The sequence below is a fragment of the Ranitomeya imitator genome, chromosome 2, assembly GCF_032444005.1.
Source record: "Ranitomeya imitator isolate aRanImi1 chromosome 2, aRanImi1.pri, whole genome shotgun sequence".
In the NCBI taxonomy this organism is placed as follows: Eukaryota; Metazoa; Chordata; class Amphibia; order Anura; family Dendrobatidae; genus Ranitomeya; species Ranitomeya imitator.
In genome coordinates, this window is record NC_091283.1 from 794892184 (window position 1) to 794913442 (window position 21259).

General features: G+C 41.0%; 1 protein-coding gene across 1 annotated transcript; it reads right to left on the reverse strand.

Moving 5' to 3' along the window:
- Nucleotides 1–3902: 3902 nt before the first annotated feature.
- On the reverse strand, nucleotides 3903–16662 carry INA (internexin neuronal intermediate filament protein alpha). The gene is made up of 3 exons (XM_069753704.1): nucleotides 15565–16662; nucleotides 11158–11282; nucleotides 3903–7957 (listed from the first exon to the last, which is right to left on the reverse strand). The coding sequence occupies exons 1-3, from the start codon at nucleotides 16612–16614 to the stop codon at nucleotides 7672–7674; spliced, it is 1461 nt and encodes a 486-aa protein (XP_069609805.1). The 5' UTR covers nucleotides 16615–16662; the 3' UTR covers nucleotides 3903–7671.
- Between the last annotated feature and the right edge of the window lie 4597 nt (nucleotides 16663–21259).

A 21259-nucleotide genomic window follows, 5' to 3' on the forward strand; every position in this document is an offset into this window, starting at 1 on the left:
TGCATTTGACTCCACTTTTTTATTCCCAAGGCCACAAAACGGCGTGTTTTCAAAAAGGTATAAGACCCAAATGTGGGATCCACACTTATCAGATCTTTCTAAAAATCTACCATAAAAGTCTGTAATGGGACAAACCCTGATCTGTCTTATAAAATAATCATTCAAGACACATAATTGAAATTGAAGGGATTCACTCACTCTGGCAGCACTTGAGTTAGGCACAAGCAGCAGGTTCTTAATCAACTTGGAAAATGTACTGAAGTTCATAAATCTTCCAAAGGAAAAATAAATGGCCTTTCTCCAGCATTAAAGGTACAACATAACAAAAACACAGTCCATGCAGCAAGTACAAGCTCACCCGCTTAAGTCAGCTTTGCACCTAGTCAGCCTTCAGACAAAGACCAAAGGTACCTTCACACTGAGCAACTTTAGAACGATAACGATAGCGATCCGCGACGTTGCAGCGTCCTGGATAGCGATACCGTTGTGTTTGACACGCAGCAGCGATCAGGATCCTGCTGTGACATCGCTGGTCGGAGCTAGAAGGCCAGAACTTTATTTCGTCGCTGGATCACCCGCTGACATCGCTGAATCGGTGTGTGTGACGCCGATCCAGCGATGTCTTCACTTGTAACCAGGGTAAACATCGGGTTACTAAGCGCGGCCCTGCGCTTAGTAACCCAATGTTTACCCTGGTTACCATTGTAAATGTAAAAAAAAAAAACACTACATACTTACATTCCGGTGTCTGTCGCGTCCCCCGGCGTCAGCTTCCCTGCACTGTGTCAGCGCCGGCCGGCCGTAAAGCAGAGTACAGCGGTGACTTCACCGCTCTGCTTTACGGCCGGCGCTGACACAGTGCAGGGAAGCTGAAGGCGAGGGACGCGACAGACACCGGAATGTAAATATGTAGTGTTTTTTTTTTTTACATTTACAATGGTAACCAGGGTAAACATCGGGTTACTAAGCGCGGCCCTGCGCTTAGTAACCCGATGTTTACCCTGGTTACCCGGGGACTTCGGCATCGTTGGTCGCTGGAGAGCTGTCTGTGTAACAGCTCTCCAGTGACCACACAATGACTAAACAGCGACGCTGCAGCGATCGGCATCGTTGTCTATATCGCTGCAGCGTCGTTTAATGTGACGGTACCTCAACACAATACAGGTCTTTCTACCTTCCATTCCCAGACAGTCAATGGGGCTGCCTCAAATAGGCTATTCCAAGGCCTGGAACTGTAGGTATGGGAACGACCAGTCCTACCAAGTCCTTTCGCCATTCCTAAAACCCAGACCCCAAAATCCGGGCCTATTAAAAAAAAAAAAAAACTCCCAGCACTTGCCATGCTGCAGCCTGCTATCTAGGATTCACACCACTGAGGCTAGGCACCTCTGTGACACATACACTCCATCCAGGACTTGTCCAGTTGCAAATAGTACAAAAAAAAATTGAATAACACCATCCACAAATGTCATTAAATAAAAGAAACCCTGCCATTGCAAAACTTACTTAAAGTACAGCTCTGGGAAATCCTACCTAATATCACTCATCTTTCCTAGGAATATATATTGCTTAACCTTCGTCCGGCTGAGTAGGTACAATTGTAACTATTCCGTTTTAAAATTGCAATAACTTTTTTTTTCGAAAAGCCGTAGAGGGCTGAAATTTCATGACATCTCTGCAGTTTTGGTCCAGAATGTATTGGCCAAATTTCAATAAAATATATATGAAGGTACAATTGTACCTCTGCAGCCTGTTAACGTTGTAAAATTATGCAGCCTGACAAAGGTTAAATGGCGGGTGGTATTTTTTTTTAAACTACACATGCCTTTTTATTTCTGCACGCTCAATGCTACTCATAATTCATAATGTATGAAATCTGCCCTGGCAGCCGGTGCTTTCAGGGGTGAATTTCATTAACCATGGCCTCCCCCCACTGTGCTGCTTTTACAGCCCCCAGCTATTACTGTACCTTCTTTCTTGTAGGCTTCCTCCTCGGTGCGGAGAAGATGAAATCATTTTCCTTGCAGTTCTTATCTTTATCATTCACATTCCCCTTATACCTGTGTCCTATATGATAAGGGGATTCATCTATTCATGTTTAGATCTCAAGCAAAACATGCAAAAAATTTAATATTCAGGGAAGCAGTGGGAATAAAATTAGAGCAAATTCTGACCACTTTTAACCTGGTGACAGACCCTCTTTAAAGGAACATTCCCATCAAAAGGAATAACTATGTAAAGCCTAGGGAAGGGCCTGAGGGACCATGTGTGACACAGACTTCAAAGAACCCCAGAGAGGAGATCCTTGTGTCCCCGTTCCCTCGGGCCGTGTACTTGGCACAACACAGTGAGTTTAAATTTAGTTGTGAGAGATGAGTCTGAATAAGAGAAATAATGTGTTAATTTTATTTTTAAAACATTACTTGAGGGCGGCCATATTGTATTTCTTGCATCAATACGACAGATGGGTGTGTTTGTTTAATGTAAGAGAATATGAATGAGGGTCCTGGAAGTCGTGGAGTGCAAACTTTGCAAGAACTTTGCCTGATAAAATTGACAAAGGAGCTGCATACAGAATCTGATCATTCAGCCAGTCTACACAACAAAGCTGACAAATGAGACTCAACAAAAAAAGGTGTTCTACACGCGGGTGGCAAGCTATTACAGAACAGACATTTGCTGGTATCTGCCGGGATTGGAGCTAGCTCTGATCGTAACAGTTTAACACCATAGATGCTGTGGTGAACTGCGACAAAGGCGACTATATGGTTAAATGTGGAAGAGGACCTCTCTGACCGCCATTTTGCCCCTGTGACGCAAACACGAGATCCCGCTGAAATGGCAGAGAGATGGCGGTTTCAATTTGAGACATTGCTCTTTGTGTCTTCTAAAAAAACAGGTGAACTGTAGACCAGTCAAAGAAAAATGGGTGGTCTGTACCGAGAAGGGAATTGTGACCCAGAGTGCTGAGGATGAAACTCCGTAAATCTAGGATCTGCCTTAGAGTTTGGTCAGGGTTCAAGAAGTGTAGTACTGCCCTGAGCGTAGGCCAGATTGGTATTATTTTTGTATGATTTAAGAACTGAATAAATCCATTTTTTTTATTGACTTCATCATAAATGTTGTTTATTGGGCATTTAGCACAAGCACATCTTAATTACAGTGCCAGATTCTAATGATAAATTTGTTTTAACCTCAGATTCCATGTACATTGTACTAGTTATAACCAGTGGATCTGTTTTGCCTGCTATAAGTTATAAAGAAATTCGGATTGCGGGGCAGAAAGAAAAAAAGAAAGGGAGCTGTCATGCTTAGTAACATGGCTGCCATCACTATCCCCACTTTGTATAATCCTTGTATCCTGTATTAGGCCAAGCAATAAACATTGTAATCTTAAAATTAGTGTCTTACAAAAAAAGTGATTGTCATAACATCACAGCGACTCCAGTCCAGGCAGATTAGGACAATTCATGCTCCATGGAAGGTCTTAAGCAGTCAAAGGGGGCTGCCTAAGACTACTGACTTGAATAGGGGGCCGATGTTCAGAACATGATGCTGCCACTTGTCCGTTGGTAGAACTGTTCACAACTTGAAACATCCATCCAGCACCAGGAATAGCTGATTAGTGGGGGTGCCGGGGTATTGATCAGATATTGATGACCTATCCTTAGGATAGGCTATCAATATAAATAGACCCCATCATGGAGGCGCACCTACTTCCCAATAAAACAGAGATCTAATGATGAAAACTCAAATAAAACAAAGCTGTGACCATTAATGGTTTTCATAACTAAGCCTTGATATTTAACCTTGATATTTAACCTTGATATTCTAGAATTGCAATCTAACACATTTTGTACCCGGAAACCTATTCACCTCCCCAATTAAAGAAGGACACATGGTTTTATTTCATGACTTTTATTTCATATCTTATCTGCAGGCACAACAATGTTACTTCCGCTCTGTTTTTAGCATTTATTTTAACATTTCAGGGTGCAAATGCCATTAATCATTGCCTCATCACTAGTGATGAGCGAGTGTACTCGTTGTTCGGGTTTTCCCGAGCACGCTCGGGTGGTCTCCGAGTATTTGTTAGCGTTTGGAGATTTAGTTTTCATTGCGGCAGCTGAATGATTTACAGCTACTACCCAGCCTGAGTACATGTGGGGGTTGCCTGGTTGCTAGGGAATCCCCACATGTAATCAAGCTGGCTATCAGCTGTAAATCATTCAGCTGTGGGGATGAAAACTAAATCTCTGAGCAGACATTAATACTCGGAAAACCACCCGAGCGTGCTCGGGAAAACCAGAGCAACGAGTACACTCGCTCATCACTACTCACCAGTGGTTAAATATCAAACATACAACATACATCGAGAAAGTAATTGGAAGGATGTCACTAGTCGTAAGGCATTATTAAGACATGCTGTCGAGTCTATTGTGCACATGCCTTAACTTTGATTTGCACCGTGTATGTGACTCCTCCAACTAGATGGTATTTTGATGTCTCACTTTGCTGTATATTGCAGTTCACCATTACCAGCTTCTGTCCCAAGTCACCTCGTTGTAACTTGCCTGATAATATTAGTTTTCGTGTAATGCTACCAGCTTTGTAAGATAACGGTGACTTACAGTAGTTGTGTATTACAGTACTAGGTGTTCTAGAAGAAAACGTTGGTGGCTGATCGGAAAAACAGGTTGTGATCATCTGAAATGCCCACAGATTCCAATGTGCTTTAGAATTTGATGGTCCCCACATTTCCATTCATTTCCATTAGAATTGGATACTAGTTTACATCCAAATGTCTAAGAACTAAGTGCACATTTTAGACTGTGTCCTAAACTAAGAAATAGATTAAGGAGTGATGTGCTTTTCAATAATGGGTGGCTATGACAATTCACTATGGAATGAATGGTCTACTCATGATATCTAGAAGTCTGCATCACGCATCCATCATATCAGCATGGTCACGGCCCTTGGCGTGGGAGAAACCCAGCATAGGGTGTGTGCACATCGCATCTTTTTCAGGTGGATTCCAAGCGCTAAAAAAAATTATTTCCATATGCGCTGCAATGTCAAAACAACTTGTTCGGGTCCAGGGTCTGTAAAGGCGTAAAATTAACAATAAACATTATAATTATACTTGCCTGTCCAGCGACGCGTCCTCCCGTCCCGCTGTCTCCGGGCCGCTCATTAACTTCTGGCAGTATTCATTGCACTCGGCAGTCTTCGGCAGTGTTCGTGCGGTGACGTCAGGGTTCACCTGAGTTCATGTCTCGGGCCATGAACTGGGGTGAACCCTGACATCACCGCACGAATAATGCCAATGCCAGCCAAAAATTGCCGAGTAGTAGAGTGAATAACCCGGTGTTAGGTGTCAAGTTCCCACCTCTGCACAGGGGGAATCTCAAACCATCTCCGCTGTGGTCTCCCATTCTTTTCCAACCGCAGTGGAGCCTGCTCGGCGGAGACGTCGGTCCCAGCGTCTGACTCAGTTTGATACTGGGCGACTGGTTACTACTGTTATTCCAGGCTCTGCCTTTGTAGCCAGCACTGATCAGCAGTGAGCAGATCTTTCTGGGACGAAGTCCTGCTTTTCCCATACTGGGCATGCCCACGGGACGATCTCCCATTGGAGGTCGGGGGTCATATGCGCAGGTCCTGAAGCGGTTCCTGTTGGACCACTAGCAAGGTCCTTGAGTGCTAAAACTATAAAAGGTTCACATGGCCGGATGGCCATGCGCTAGTATCAAACCAATGTTAAAGAGCTCAGCGCCAGTGTGGTCATGCTTGTATGTGGTCAGGGTTTGGCTGAAATAAGCCCCTAGAATACCGGCACCTCCGGTGAGGAGTTTGTATGTTTGGATTCAGGGCCTTGGCTGAAATAAGCCCCTAGAATACCGGCATCTCTGGTGAGGAGTTGTTTGCTGCTATGCTAACTGCATGACCACAGTTTTGCTCTGTTTGATAGCTGTGTTCTTCTGTGAGGTTAACAGGGCACAGCATCTTATTGTTCTAGCGAATCTGTAAAGTAACAGAGTTCGATAATACCGCCATATAGTACCGCCTATTACTAGCAGCAGGTTTCTCTCCAGCATGGTGGACCCCGGGTTGCGAACGCACCAACTGTCTCAGATATATATATATAAGGTGCGTTTCGCCAACCCTAACACCCGGAAGTTAATGAGCGGCCCTGGAAGTAGATGCGGCAGGGAAAGAGCGGGACCGGAAGACGTGTCGCTGGACCGGTAAGTATAATTATGTTTATTATTAAATTTATGCTTTGGTTTACAGCCCCCCCATGCCCAATCCCATATCTGTAAAGTCCAAGCTCAGAGTTCGGATGCAAGTTCGCGTCATCTCCGACCCCGAGCTCGAGCTTTACAAAAAAAACTCAGGCGAACCCGCCAATCCCGGTTATCGGGGGGTTCGCCCATCACTATTCAAAAGCCATTAAGTGGCAAAAAGAAGTGACCTGCCTATTCTTCTAGCATTTTACGCTTGAAAGTCAGCACTATTTCTTATATAAAATAAAGAAAAATGCAAGTGGCATAGAAGGTGATAAAAAAAAGTGCTTTTGGAAAAATGCCTCCAGCATATTCCTGAAGCATCTTCTGCTTCAAAATCTATGCGTGTAAAAGACGCCATGTGCACACAACCTTAGAGCAGCTATTAGAGTTTGATCCCAAAGTTTTTTATTACTAAAATAGCTCAAATTAATCGTTTAAAAAAATCTTTCTTAGTAAGTTGCGGTTTGAAAAAAAAGGATCAGGGTCAGGATTTATTTCAGCACCAGTTTTTTCAGCACCACCACAGCATGATCCAGATATTTTAATTAAGTTTAACAGGGATGATTTACAATAAGCCTATGAGCAGAAGTGGCGCTATTTCAGGTAAAAGGGAAAACGAAAAACGAAAAACTCTTATGGGTACGTCCATTTTGGGTAGATACGCTGACAATTTTCTGTGCGGATTTTGAGGCTGAAGATCAGCAGCGTAAAACAGTAGCAGCAAAGTAGATGAGATTTTATCAAATCTCCCCACGGTGTAGAAAAAAATCCACATGGAAATTGACCTGTGATGTGGATTTTAGATCCTCAATGTGTCAATTTATGGGGCAGGATACACTGCGGATTTTACACTTTGCAATACAGAGATTAAAATCTGCAGCAAAATCATAAAACATGCAGACTTTTCTGCAAATTGTTCAGCGTATCTGAAAACCTATTTCTTTCCTCAATTTACACCATGCATGGACATAATATGAAGGATCTAGGCTAAATTTCCCACTACCTCTAGATAGAAAATATATATTTTCTATCTTCGATTTCCATACGCACCAGAAATGAAAAAAAAAAATAAAACATGAAAAGTATGGGAATGTTTTCCATTGGTTCTGCATCTAAGATCCATTAGTATCGTCTACAGTCGGCCAATGCTTCCTATGACATTGTAGGCTGGAGAGACATACTAGGACTTGTGGTTCTCGAATTGCCAAGTGGTCGTAGACTACATGCCTAAACTTCATTTACTTTGTGATTTCAACATGAATGCGCTTAGAAAAACTTTTGTGACCATATATGATACAAGCAATAGCTGTGAACTCTACGAGTGAACGAATCCATGACAAAGTGAAAATTCTAAGGGATAAATTAGTAAATGACTAGTTTCCTAAGGTTTGCCGTTTAATCCTTCGTTCTGGTCTGACTTCTCTATTTTTTTGGTTGATACAACAGTTTCTTCAATGATTTCTTCATAGGTTTCTCCCCTGTGACTAGATGTTTTAGAGGTTATTTTGCTGCCCACATCTGCTTCATCTTTTCTTGTGGAAGATATTATCTTGGAGGAGGATGAAATATGGGCTCGGGGTTGGTAAGAATAACTCTGGGAAGGGTTTGGAGGCATAATGCTGATCGCACTGGTGCTAAATCTGGTTTCTTCACCCTCCAACAATTTCCTGAAAAATAAAAATCATAAGAAAAATTAACAATGTTAAAAGGGTTTTACGGGTCTATTTTTTCCCATTGGCCTCACAACCTACAAACAAGTAATAACTAACTACCTTCTTGTGGAGCCTGGTGCCAATCTCCACCACGATTCAGTGGCTTCCACTGACGTTACACTGACAGAGTAGCTACTTCTTTTACATTCTTCTCTGTTGATGGGGTGTGACTGACGATATGCTGACAACTGGCTCCCCGCTGCATAACTGCAGGGAGCTGGCTGTCACTCAGCATGACGTCGGCAGTCACGTCCTGTTGACTGAGCAGCTCTGAAGAGCAAGAACTGATCTGTGGACATGAGCTGCAGAATCGACTGCTAGCTGCTCTAGCAGTCTGTGATTACTCTTAGCTGGCACTGGGTAGAGCAGGCAGGTCGTTGCTAATTAGTCAGTTCTTAGCTCCCCATGAAAAAAAAATGCTGGATAACCACTTTAAGGAATACCACATTTACATCTTGGTGACCTTTAGGCACATATTGCCCTATGTCTCAGACACCATCCATTAAGTAGACCGCACTTGGTACTTTAATGTCCTTCTCTAACCCCCACAGTGCACAGTGCATAATTAACACGCACAGTTCAGTGCACATTTTCCCATCCCCATTGGTCCCCAATTCAGGAGTATTCTCACCTCATAAAATAATGTCACATCACCAGGATATGCTAATACTTTATGATTGGGGTGATTTTTCTTCTGAGATACCCACAGATCCTGGGAATGAAGGGGCCGCAGTGCAGATTCAGTTCAGCAGCTCCTGGCCACCTGGCTTTGCAGGGAGCCACTACTGACTCATTCACTTGGACAAAGCTACTCTGCAGTTGTCCTGCACTGCAGACAGCTGGGGCTGCTAAGTGGGACCTAATAGCTATACATTCCCAACAGAATAATGTGTGGGGTATGGTTTAATTTAAAAAAAAAAGACAACTATACAGTCAGTGGGAATGAAATAAGAGCAAAAACTGGCATCTTTTGACCTGAGCTCCACTCTAGATAAAAGATATATTTCTGGTATCTTGAAACTGTCGATGATTTGCTGTTGACTGATATATATATATAGCAAAAAAAATAAGTATTTGATCCCTTGCTGATTTTATAGGTTTGCCCACTGATACAGACATGAACAGTCTATAATTTTAAGGGTAGGTTAATTTTAACATTGAGAAACAGAATATCACAAATAAAATCCAGAAAATCACATTGTATAAATTATATACATTTCTTTGCATTTTGCAGTAAGAAATAAGTATTTGATCCATCTGGCAAACAAGACCTAATACTTGGTGGCAAAACCCTTGTTGGCAAGCACAGAAGTCAGACGTTTTTTGGAGTTGATGATGAGGTTTGCGCACATGTCAGTAGGAATTTTGCTCCACTCCTCTTTGCAGATCATCTCTAAATCATTAAGATTTTGAGGCTGTCGCTTGGCAACTCGGAGCTTTAACTCCCTCCATAAGTTTTCTATGGGATTAAGGTCTGGGGACTGGCTAGGCCACTCCATGACCTTAATGTGCTTCTTTTTGAGCCACTCCTTTGTTGCCTTGGCTGTATGTTTTTGGTCATTGTCTTGCTGGAAGACCCAGCCACAACCCATTTTTAATGTCCTGGCGGGAAGGGAAGGAGGTTGTCAGTCAGGATTTTATGGTACATGGCTCTATCCATTCTCCCATTGATGCAGTGAAGTAGTCCTGTGCCTTTAGCAGAGAAAAAACACCAAAACATGTTTCCACCTCCATGCTTGACAGTAGAGATGGTGTTTTTTGGGTCATAGGCAGCATTTCTCTTCCTTTAAACACGGCGAGTTTAGCTAATGCCAAAGACCTCAATTTTTGTCTCACCTGACCACAGCACCTTCTCCCAATCACTCACAGAATCATCCAGGTGTTCATTGGCAAACTTTTGACGGCCCTGCACATGTGCCTTCTTGAGCAGGGGGACCTTGCAGGCACTGCAGGATTTTAAACCTTTACGGTGTAATGTGGTACCAATGGTTTTCTTGGTGACTGTAGTACCAGCTACCTTGAGATCATTAACAAGTTCCCCCCCTCGTGTAAGTTTAAGCTGATCTCTCACCTTCATCATAATCAACGATACCCCACAAGGTGAGATTTTGTATAATGCCCCAGATCGATGTCTATTGACAGTCATTTTGTATTTCTTCCATTTTCCTACTATTGCACCAACAGTTGTCTCCTTCTCACCCAGCATCTTACTTATGGTTTTGTAGCCCATTCCAGCTTTGTGCAGGTCTATGATCTTGTCCCTGACATCCTTATAGAGCTCTTTGGTCTCGCCCATGTTGTAGAGTTTAGAGTCTGACTGATTAATTGAGTCTGTGGACAGGAGTCTTTTATAAAGGTGAAAATGTAAGACCGTTGTCTTTAATGCAGGTAACGAGTTGATTAGGAGCATCTAATTGGTCTGTAGGAGCCAGAACTGCTACTGGTTGGTAGGGGATCAAATACTTATTTCTCACCGCAAAATGCAAATAAATTTATATAATTTATACAATTTAATTTTCTGGATTTTATTTTTGATATTCTGTCTCTCAATGTTAAAATTAACCTGCCCTTAAAATTATAGACTGTTCACGTCTATGTCAGTGGGCAAACTTACAAAATCAGCAAGGGATCAAATACTTATTTGCCCCACTGTAATTATAATATATATATATATATTATTATATATTATGCCTTTGGCTGTGATATATATATATATATATATATATATATATATATATATATATATATATATATATCACAGCCAAAGGCATAATTTCCAGACCTCAAGCATAATTCATTTGTAATTGTAAAAACATATTTTCCATTGAAAAATGAATCCATGTGTCATCCGTGAGTCATCATTCATGGGTCATCAGCGTGGTTCGCATGGACACACGATCTGTGTAACAACATAGACATGTGAGCAGCCCCACAAGTTATAAAAGGTACGTGTGGGATCCATGAAAACAACTGATGACACACGTACTGCAAACACGGACATGTGAAGGAGGCCTAAATTAATATTTTGTAATTGATAGAAATAGTGAATTGACTGCAGAAAGATTACGCTCAATGTTACATTATACACATGACCCTGCACATTTCACAGATATAACTATTGTTTCACAGACCGCAGAAATGGAAACACAAATTACCGATATGCTGCTATTTCAATGTCCAGTGCCATCTTGACATTTAGCAGGTCCTGATATTCCCGCAGATGGCGAGCCATTTCACCTTTGGTGTTCCTCAGTTCATTTTCCAATTGATTAATTGCATCCTTTAATCAACAAGAGACAATGATTGGAATATGCAGAATGTCAGCCTTCCCGCCATCCGCCATATTATAAAATATTTTTGCTAAAAATAGAGGCAGCAAAGATTATATTATAATTCCTTAAAATTAGAATCAGGATCATCTGGCCAGGCCCCCTCTTTATAATTTACACCCTGCCAGCACCTTTTGCACCCGTTACACCAGGGGTCCCCAACTCCAGGCCTCGAGGGCCGCCAACAGTGCAGGTTTTCAGGATTTCTTTAGTATGCATCGGTGGTAATGTGATCATCTGCAGAGGTGATGATTCCAACCCCTATGCAATACTAAGGAAATCCTGAAAACCTGCACTGTTGGCGGCCCTCGAGGCCTGGAGTTGGGGACCACTGCGTTACATCATTATAAATTTGCACATATAGTCACAGTTCTGGAAGAGCAATCGCCTCCTAAACTAACAGATGGTCGACCTCTCGGCTCCGGCCTGCGTGACCCTCAGAAGGGGGTAACATGAATAAAAGAATAAGAAGGCAAATTTATATTTGGCTATTTAGGCAGCTGACGTACATTGGCAGTCGGGACATACTGGGCAAAGTCGTTTGGACATAACCGGAGAGCCAGAAATTGGATATCAATGATGTAGATAGGTTATGTATTTAGTGACTGCACATATACTGTATATATGTTTCCAAATGTATTTTTAGTGTGTCCGTTACCCTATAATACTTTTTTGTTTTTTAAAATAAAAGATGTTATTTGTCTAACTTGAAACAAAAGAAAAAAATAGCTGTTGACAAATCTGGTGTGTTTAGTACTCTGAGTGCACAAGGGTGCTCTGAATAAAATCTTTTAATTGCATTTACACTGTGAATCTTAATTATGACCTTGGTCTGTTTCACAACAGTTTTATGGAAACAAATGTTTTAATATATCATTTGATATAGCTGAAGTTATCAACGACGGAGCTGCTTTCTAAGTTCTGACCCAGCTGCCATTTGCAATGAATTATGTAGCCCCCCAGGGTATTGTTGCAACCATTCCTAACTCTATCAATCCCAATATTTGCACCGCTAGCGTAACAAAGCACTCACAAAAGTGTCATGGAGGAACTGTGAAAGAAATGTACAATGCGACCATGTGTCAATACCGTCAATGAATAATTCTATAAATCATGGTCATCTCTTTGAAACTGTATATACTGAGAGATCTCTAGCTGCACGTGTCATCCATCAGAGTGCTGCAGTTTTCCCTTTCAAAGATGATGAGTTAAAACAATGATTTGCAAATAGGTAAAATAATAAGATCTATTCTAACATCATCTGCAAATACATGGGGAATCAGAATAGAAATCTGATTATAAGGGCCATTTCTATTTTCGTTGCAGGAAAATATCCCTTTTTCTTAATAAATGAACTAGAGGTTTAAGGAGCACGCTTCATTGTAAGAATCCAATCAATCAAATACCCATATATCACCTAAGTGGCATTGTGGGGGATGGGAAGTTCCAAAAAGGATATTGAGGTTAGCAGCTTTCAGATTTATTGTATGTTAGGAAGAAGTAATTATAAATGAGTATCACAACACTGTTTTTTTTCTGAGCAGCACAGTTATCGTTGGGATACAGCGCCACCTTTGGCTAGTGGCTGTGTCTGGTATTGCACCTCAGTGTGATTAAATTTAAAGTAATTACACACACAGCCAGCGGAGCTGTTTCTGGACGAAAATAGGCATGCTTTTTCTAATCTCGTAATATCAATTTAACCAGTCTAATTTTCTTGATATATAAAGTAATATGATACTTTTTATGTTCAATTTAAAGTTAGATCAAATTTCAGACCCTCTGGTTTCCATGGATTTATTTTTCCCCTTTAAGTTACCAATTAAATATAATTCCTTACAACATATTATTACCATAAACTAGCATGAAATAAGAAACGGAGAGAAAGAGAAATGCTAACATCGGTTCTGTTTCCCTTGGAGGTTGCCTGGGAAATGAAGGCTACAGAATCCTGGAGGAGTTTGGTTGCTGGGATAACACTGTTCACACCTTCCACTTTCATACCTTCTATAAACAGTTCTCTATACCATTCGCTCGGCTGTGTCACACGCCATAAAAGCTAATGGAATAAAGACAAAGTGCCACTCCCTTCTAAAGATGGCGAAGGAAGTTACGTTGGGTGGATCTAATATTTGCTACAAAACTGGATCCAATAAAAAAAAAAATACTATACAATATTTCTAATATATTAGTATTTGATTTTTAGGTATCTTAAAGAAATATCTTATGCATCTTGAAAGAAATACGTAGTCACCTACAGTATTTTTTAGTTGTATTTATTTACAACATTGTTTTTATTAATATAATTGGAAATTGATTACAACATAGTACCAAGGGGTTAAATGTGCACTTAGATATATGGATAATGAAAGATAGATAGATAGATAGATAGATAGATAGATAGATAGATAGATAGATAGATAGATAGATAATAGATAGATCATGATATGAGAGATAAGTACATATATATGCAAATATCAAATACAGATATATATGAGAAATAGATAGATAGATAGATAGATTTGATAAATGTATAGATAGAGATCATATATAGATAGTTATGAAAGGAGTGTTTAGAAAGAGATGTTTTAAAGACAGTAATATATGTAATTTATTGAGGTAAATAAGTGGGAAATGAAAAACAAACAGATAAATACATAGGAGTTATGGAGATAAATTAGAGAGATACTACATACACAGGCTGCTCTAAAACAGCACATATTGAGTAAAGTAAATAGATACAGAGAGGCTGATAATAAATAAAAAAAAACACAATAAGATAACATGCAAAAACAGACCTACTAAGCACCAGATAGTTTGTAAATAAATAGATGGCCAGATAGATAGAATGATAAAACATCCATACTCCACAGTGGATTGCTGCATTTTTTGACATTTTATTGACATGTGGACTTGATAAGAGTCTTTGAATGTTTTAATTACGGTGTGTCTTTAGCTTTTCTTAGATAGACAGATAGATAATTAGATAACAGATAGATAATTAGTTAGATAGATAATTAGATAATAGATAGGTGATAACTAATTACATAGATAGATAGATAGATAGATAGATAGATAGATAGATAGATAGATAGATAGATAGATAGATAGATAATAGCTATGGGATAGATAGATAATAGATAGATAGATAGATAGATAGATAGATAGATAGATAGATAGATAGATAGATAGATAGATAGATAGATAGATAGATAATAGATATGGGATAGATAGATAATAGATAGATAGATAATAGATAGATAGATCGATCGATAGACAGATATATAATAGATAGATAATTAGATAATAGATAGATAGGTGATAGATAATTACATAGGTAGATAGATGATAGGTGATAAATAGATAATTGCATAGACAGATGATAGATAGATAGATAGATAGATAGATAGATAGATAGATAGATAGATAGATGATAGATAGATAGATAATAGATAGATAGATAGATAGATAGATAGATAGATAGATAGATAGATAGATAGATAGATTTGGATAGTGACCATTTCTTCCCCAGCACACAGAGCCAACAATTCCATTGGAAAATACACGTCCTTATAAAATCGTTCCTGTGCTGCTGTTCTGCCCTGAATCACTACGAGTATGGCAGCCATGAGAGATCGTAGTAAGAACCACTAACTTTTAATAAAAACATAATACCAATATGTCAGCCCCCCTCTTTCTAGCTTGCACCCCTGGAGTGCCTTTGTTAGCCTCTCTGCCACTCCCTGCCCCTCCTCCTCCCTTTCTGGAGAATGTGTTACATAAGGCTCCTCATCTATAATGCATTACAGTCATTTTTCTGACTGCAGATTAACCTGTTCAAGGAGGATCTAACAGGTTCCATATTGGGGGAGCTGTAGTATGGAAATACAAAGTGCAGCAAAGATCTGGAGCTCAGCTTTGGCTGATTAACTGAATGATTCCCTTTATGCCTTGTATATACGGAATATGGGGAAAGAGTTTAGGAAATGTGAAAATGCAAAGAGAAGAAAACCGAATGCAATAATAATAAATCTGTATATTGAAGTAATACCACTGATTGTAGGGCAGCTGCACAGCAAAGATCAGCACCATGGACAGCAGTCAGCTCCACAGTGCAGTGTGATGAGGACAAGCAGGTTAGGGTCTTCCAGTGTCTCAGTGTCTACAGCCTCATAGCATAAATGAACTGACAAGGACCCCCAGAGTATCAGGACACTGTACAAGGAGCCTTACCTGCATGCCAGCTGCCTCTGCTATGTGTCTTTCCTCCATCTCCTGGATCTGCCGGTCCAGAGACTCATTGGTACCACGAAGGCTTTCTATCTCGATGGTCTTGGACTGGAGCTGTCTTCTGTAATCGTTGATCTCCTCCCTGCTGGCTCTGATGACTTCGGAGCTGCGAGATGCCTGCTCACTCAGGTTGGCAAATTTGGACTTGTACCACTCATCAGCAGACTGTAGGTTTTTGGCTGCAAGAGACTCATACTGAGAACGGATATCCTTCAGAGCTGAAGTCAGATCAGGCTTGGACACCTCCATCTCTACAGAGACCTGGGAGGCTTGTAGCATGGCCATCAGCTCGGTGACTTCTTCTTCATGGACTTTTCTCATAAAGGAGATCTCATCCAGCAGAGATTCCACCTTTTTTTCCAGATCCAAGCGAGCCAAGGTGGCATCATCAACATCTTTCTTATGAGACTTCAAGGCGTACTCCGTCTCCTCTCTCATCCTGATCTCATCCTCATATTTAGCCTTGAGTTTCTGGAGATCATCCTCAAGACTGTCCCTGTCTAGGATGAGCTGAGCCTTCTCAGTGTTCAGATCTTCTATTTGAGCCCTGAGATCTTTAAGCTCTTGCTGGTAAAGCTCTCCAAGCCTGGAGGGTTCAGCTTGCCTTTGCCTTAGGGCTATCAGCTCAGTCTCCAGCACCTTGTTCTGCTGTTCCAGATTACGAACCTTCTCAATGAACATTGCAAAGCGATCATTGAGTCCTTGGAGCTGCTCCTTTTCATTGGTGCGGATAATCTTAAACTCATTGTTCAAGGCTGAAGTTTGGGTGAGGTCTAAGTTTTCTCCAGACACATAGCCACCTGGTCGGGCAAGTCTTCTATAAGAAGATTGGGAAGAGACATTGCTGCGGGAGGCAGAGTGGGACCTAAAAGGACCAGAGATGGTGGTCCTGGAAGAAGAGCTGCTCCCTCCAAGGCGACTGGATGACCTGGGAGGGTCTCCAAAAATCTTCCTGTATGAGGAGGAAAGGTAATGATCCGAGCCAAAACTCATCTTGGAGAGAGAATGAGGGAGGGACACCTGAGCTCTGGCTTTTATACTGAGAGGCAAGATCAATAGCTGGGGAAAAGGCATTTACTTAGGCTGTCACACTGAGGGGGGGGGGGGGGGTTAACCTCTTCCTCCCTGGGATGCATGAATTATCCAGGATGCTGCAGCAATAGAGAATGCACAGGAGGAAAGAGAGAAGGAAAGAAGCAGAGGTTGATTTCCAACAGCACAGATGGAACTGTCCATTTTGCCGCAGTGCTGATGTCAGCGATTCTGCTTAATTCCCTCCCCAACCCCCACCCAGGCATGGCACAGGGGCTCCCCCACCAACCCCTTGTCCCCATGTTACTCCTCAGAGCTGCAAAGAAGAAATCCTGCCCCACAAATTGCTAAGTCCCTATCAAGTCTCCTCTAGCGAAGTAGAGAAATAACAAGTAGGATTCACATCGTTACATAAGTAAAGCTCCACATAATCCCATAATTCTTGAAAACTCTTAAGAGAAATTCTATTTTATGGGTTTCCATCCATCCAGATGGGAGGTCAGGGGGGGTCTCCTCATCTACAGAGAAGCTTACAATGAAATATTAATCTTTCTTTTTGGCTGTGGCGGCTTTTTATCTGGATTCTCAGTAATGCCAGTGTCCTCAAAATGTGATTTAACAGTTCTATATTGCAATCAGCCTTTAGTTACAGATGTAGCAGGGCTGGTATTTCCTTTTACTTCTTTGTAGAGAATACTTGTTTCAAGATAATGTATTGTAGTAAGTTCACCCTTGTGACATCAATCATACCTACATCTGGATGTAAGTAACAATATACTATACGATACAGTATATATTTGGTCCTAGGTAGCTCATAAATCTGTACGTGTAAAATCAAAATATGCTGTATAATATATATATACATATATATATACACTGCATACATGTGTATATATACTGCATATAAATATATATATGTACATGCATACAGTGTTACATGCATAGATGACAGAACAGTATTTTTTGAATTATTATTGTTATTATTGTTAATATTTTGCATTTATATGTTGCTGCAGTAGTCCACTCATCTGCATATCACCCATTTATTAAGACTCACATTGGACCAGCAGTCCTGTACATACTGTATAGACATCTGCATTGGGTTTTGTACTTTTAGGCTGCATTCCCCCCCAATGAGATTTTGGTGCATTTTTGACATTGCGTATTTAGGCATTTTTTTCCAGTTCCAGCAAGGTGGATGGAATTTATTGAAATCCCATACACACTGGGCTTCTTTTTTACTCAGTGTAAACTGACCTGCGGTGCATGGTACGAATCCCCAGGATGTACATTTCTCTTGTGGATACGCTGAGTTTTCTGTGCAGATTTTACCCATAGACTTACATTAGATGCGGAACAAACGTACATGCATTTTTTAGTACATTTCCACAGTGGAAGTGCATCAAAAACGCATATAATCCGCACCTAAATATATATATAAAAAAAGCATGAATAGGTGCAGAAAATCAGCAACATCAAAAACGCATGAAAAGCTCATCATGGAATCGTACCCTAGCTTCTGTTTTTTTCAGGCACTCCTGTTCCCTCCCCCACTCTGAAAACAACATGGTTGACCTGGGGTGTGTCTATGCATGAGATTAAATTCTGATCCCCGGTGAGGACAATGGCTGACGTAGTAGCATTCTCTATTCCGTGCTGTGGCATATGTTTGCATCACTGGCGGATGCAGACAGAAAACACGCATGTGCAAGAACAGTATATGGGCCCTATGCAGCCCAAGGACTCCTAAAAATGCAAAATTGCACCAGATTTGGAGGCAGAAGTGGCCCCTCTTACCTCTTGGGCCCCTGTGTGGCCCCACAGGTTGCACCAATGATATGTCTGCCCCTACATAAATAAGAGTGCTGTAATGCAGCCCGACCTTTCTCATGGTACTATGCTTTGCCGTATATCCTTAGAGGAAGGTGGGAATCAGCAGCCTCTGCTACATTTTATTATATACTAATGCTACCTTATTTCAGCTTCATGAAGCCGCATCATTTACATTGTTTAGTATATAGAAAGCAATTTTGCGCTTATGTAAGAAATATTAACATTCATACTTTCGTGAAAGTGATGTAGCAGAGCTCAGAATGTACCACAGCTCATTTTCATATGATATATTGCACAGAAGTCAATTTGGTGGAAGAGGAAAAATTAGTCAATTATTATACAGATCTAATCCACTTTGATAAGAGTTAATCCAGACGGGGTCAGATCTATTCCAAAGCCTGGGATGTTACCAGTATGCCGTGATTAGTACCTACTATGTCTGGTAAGGATGCATTCAGACGTCCGTACAAATCAGTCCAGAATCGCACTGCAATGCATGAACTGACCGCGGGTTTCCCGACCCGAGCGTGAGATATATGAAGCCGTCACGCTCCGCTCGGGAATTGCCCATCCGTACATTGCGGTCTGAGCTCAGACCGTTTTTTAGGATGTCTGAAGGCCCCATAACAGAGGGACAACCAATGAATCAGCATCAGGATTATTAACACTTGAACGAGTTTCTGATTCTACCTGTTCCCTGCTACAGTTTATTTTAAGGAACCGTGCCTTACTCATCCTCCCCAGGTCCAACACTGAGTTATTGTCTGCAGCGCTGATGTCACATCGACCATGCTGCAGCCAATAGCTGAGCTCAGTGGCCCTGAGCAAGTTGTGCTGACAGCGCTCAATTATTGGCTGCAGACATCACGTCAGCGCTGCAGACAATAAGTGAGCTAAGTGGCTCAGTCCAAAATGCTCAGAGCCACTTAGCCCGCTGGACCTGGGGATGGTGAGTAAAGATAATTTTATTTTCTTTGTTTTTTAAAAAACAAACTTTAGCGGAGGACGTGAGTTTTCCAAAACTGGATAAAACCTTTTTTAGTCTTTGATGCAAGTGTGGCTGCAGTCTGGTCATACTGACTCCTGTCCATTGCTGAATGCGCCTGCAATGGGTATGTGGATGTCTGCACGTGACCACGGAGCAAAGGAAGAAGGTGGCCTGGTCTGATGAACAATGGTTTCTTTTACATCATGTGGATAGCTGCATCACTTACCTGGGGAAAAGATGGCGTCACGGTGCACTACATGAAGGAGATGACCCAGCTGACGCCGCTGGATGATGTTTATCACGTGTATGAAGATTTATTTCTACATATTATTAAAACAAGAAACATTCTGAAAATTAATTAATTATTAGATTATAGCAAGAGCGAGTTTTTCGTTTTTGTGCCAAAATATTCAATCTGGATAATGGGAATTTTTTTTTTTTCAAAAGACAGTGCCCCAAATACAGACAACCCCAGTGCCACTATAACTGCAAAATCCCCAGTGTACCCAATAACAGCAGTAGGACTGAGTCCTAGGTACATGGACACCTGCTGAATCACCGGAACAGTGACATCATCAGTAACTCATCATCATTTGTACAACAGGCACAAATGTGGCCGCGTAGGATGAAGCCATGGACGAGCGTTGATGGAACGTCGTGTTCTGTAGTCATCTTATGATAATACACAGATACAGAACCAAATAGGGTCTATGGATAGGATTAGCGCTCAGGCTTTTTGTACTGTACATAGGTACAGAACATGTACATTGTAAAAAGCATCAGGAACTGAAATGTAACCAAATCTAAATTGCAAATTTTCATCTCCATTGACATATCTACAAGGGCTGCAAAAGCTGCAGTAGTAAATGAGGAGCCCATAATCCACCCTGACAAATAAGAATAGTAATACCATAAGTAGGATTTGTGATCACCTTTCATGCGTGTTGCATAATGATGTAATCTCATTAGACAACTAAATATAGTTTGATAATTTACATAGTCTATGTGATGTGCATGACGTATATACTGCATGTGAGATCAGATGCAGATCGATGGCTCAAGTGTAGATTTTGGGAAATTCATCCTACACCTCCGCCCAAATGTTTAGGTTCTGAAAGAAAGAAAATAATTTCCTGCCAAAGTTTGTAAAATATTAAGGATGTATGTTTTATATTATAATTTTAACAGGCAAGTCCATTTCTTTTGACATTACATGTGTGTACTTTTTATCTTTATGCATCTTCGAAGGAGTCAGCCACTAGTATTTATTGACGGCCTATCTTTAGGTTCTCGGATGCTGCCAGAACACAGCAGCTTTGTCATTTCTGTAGTGGCCGAGCGGATCCACCACCTATTCAGAAGATTCAATATCTATAGTAGCTGTGGCCGGGTACTGCAAATTCAGCCCCTAGTCAAATGAATGGCCATTATAGTTTTGACAGAATTGCTGAGTTTCAGCAGCATCCGAGAACTTCCGTCCGCCAGCAGTACAGATAGCAGCTGATCGGCGGGGATGGTATCGCACCCCCACGATCAGCTATTGATGGCTTATCCTAAGGATGGTTCATCAATAAAAAAAGCAGTGGCCAACCCCTTTAACTAGCATTTTATTATTTCTACTTTACTTCTAGCTTTTTTTTACTTTTAAACCACATTTATGACTTATTGACATAAGTTGATGGTGATTCTAAACAGTACCCTGAATACTAAATATGATGTAGATATACCACAGAAGTCACGTCATAAACGCTGTACACAGTATACATCGACAAGCAAAAGGGTAAG

What these genes read in the sequence shown, in the direction of transcription:
- INA (XM_069753704.1), bottom strand. Translation starts at nt 16,614, where the DNA reads ATGAGTTTTGGCTCGGATCATTACCTTTCCTCCTCATACAGGAAGATT. An exon ending in CAGAGGCAGCTGGCATGCAG is followed by an intron (nt 11,283 to 15,564) that starts GTAAGGCTCCTT and finishes TGTTGATTAAAG; the next exon opens with GATGCAATTAATCAATTGGA. An exon ending in ATTGAAATAGCAGCATATCG is followed by an intron (nt 7,958 to 11,157) that starts GTAATTTGTGTT and finishes TTTATTTTTCAG; the next exon opens with GAAATTGTTGGAGGGTGAAG.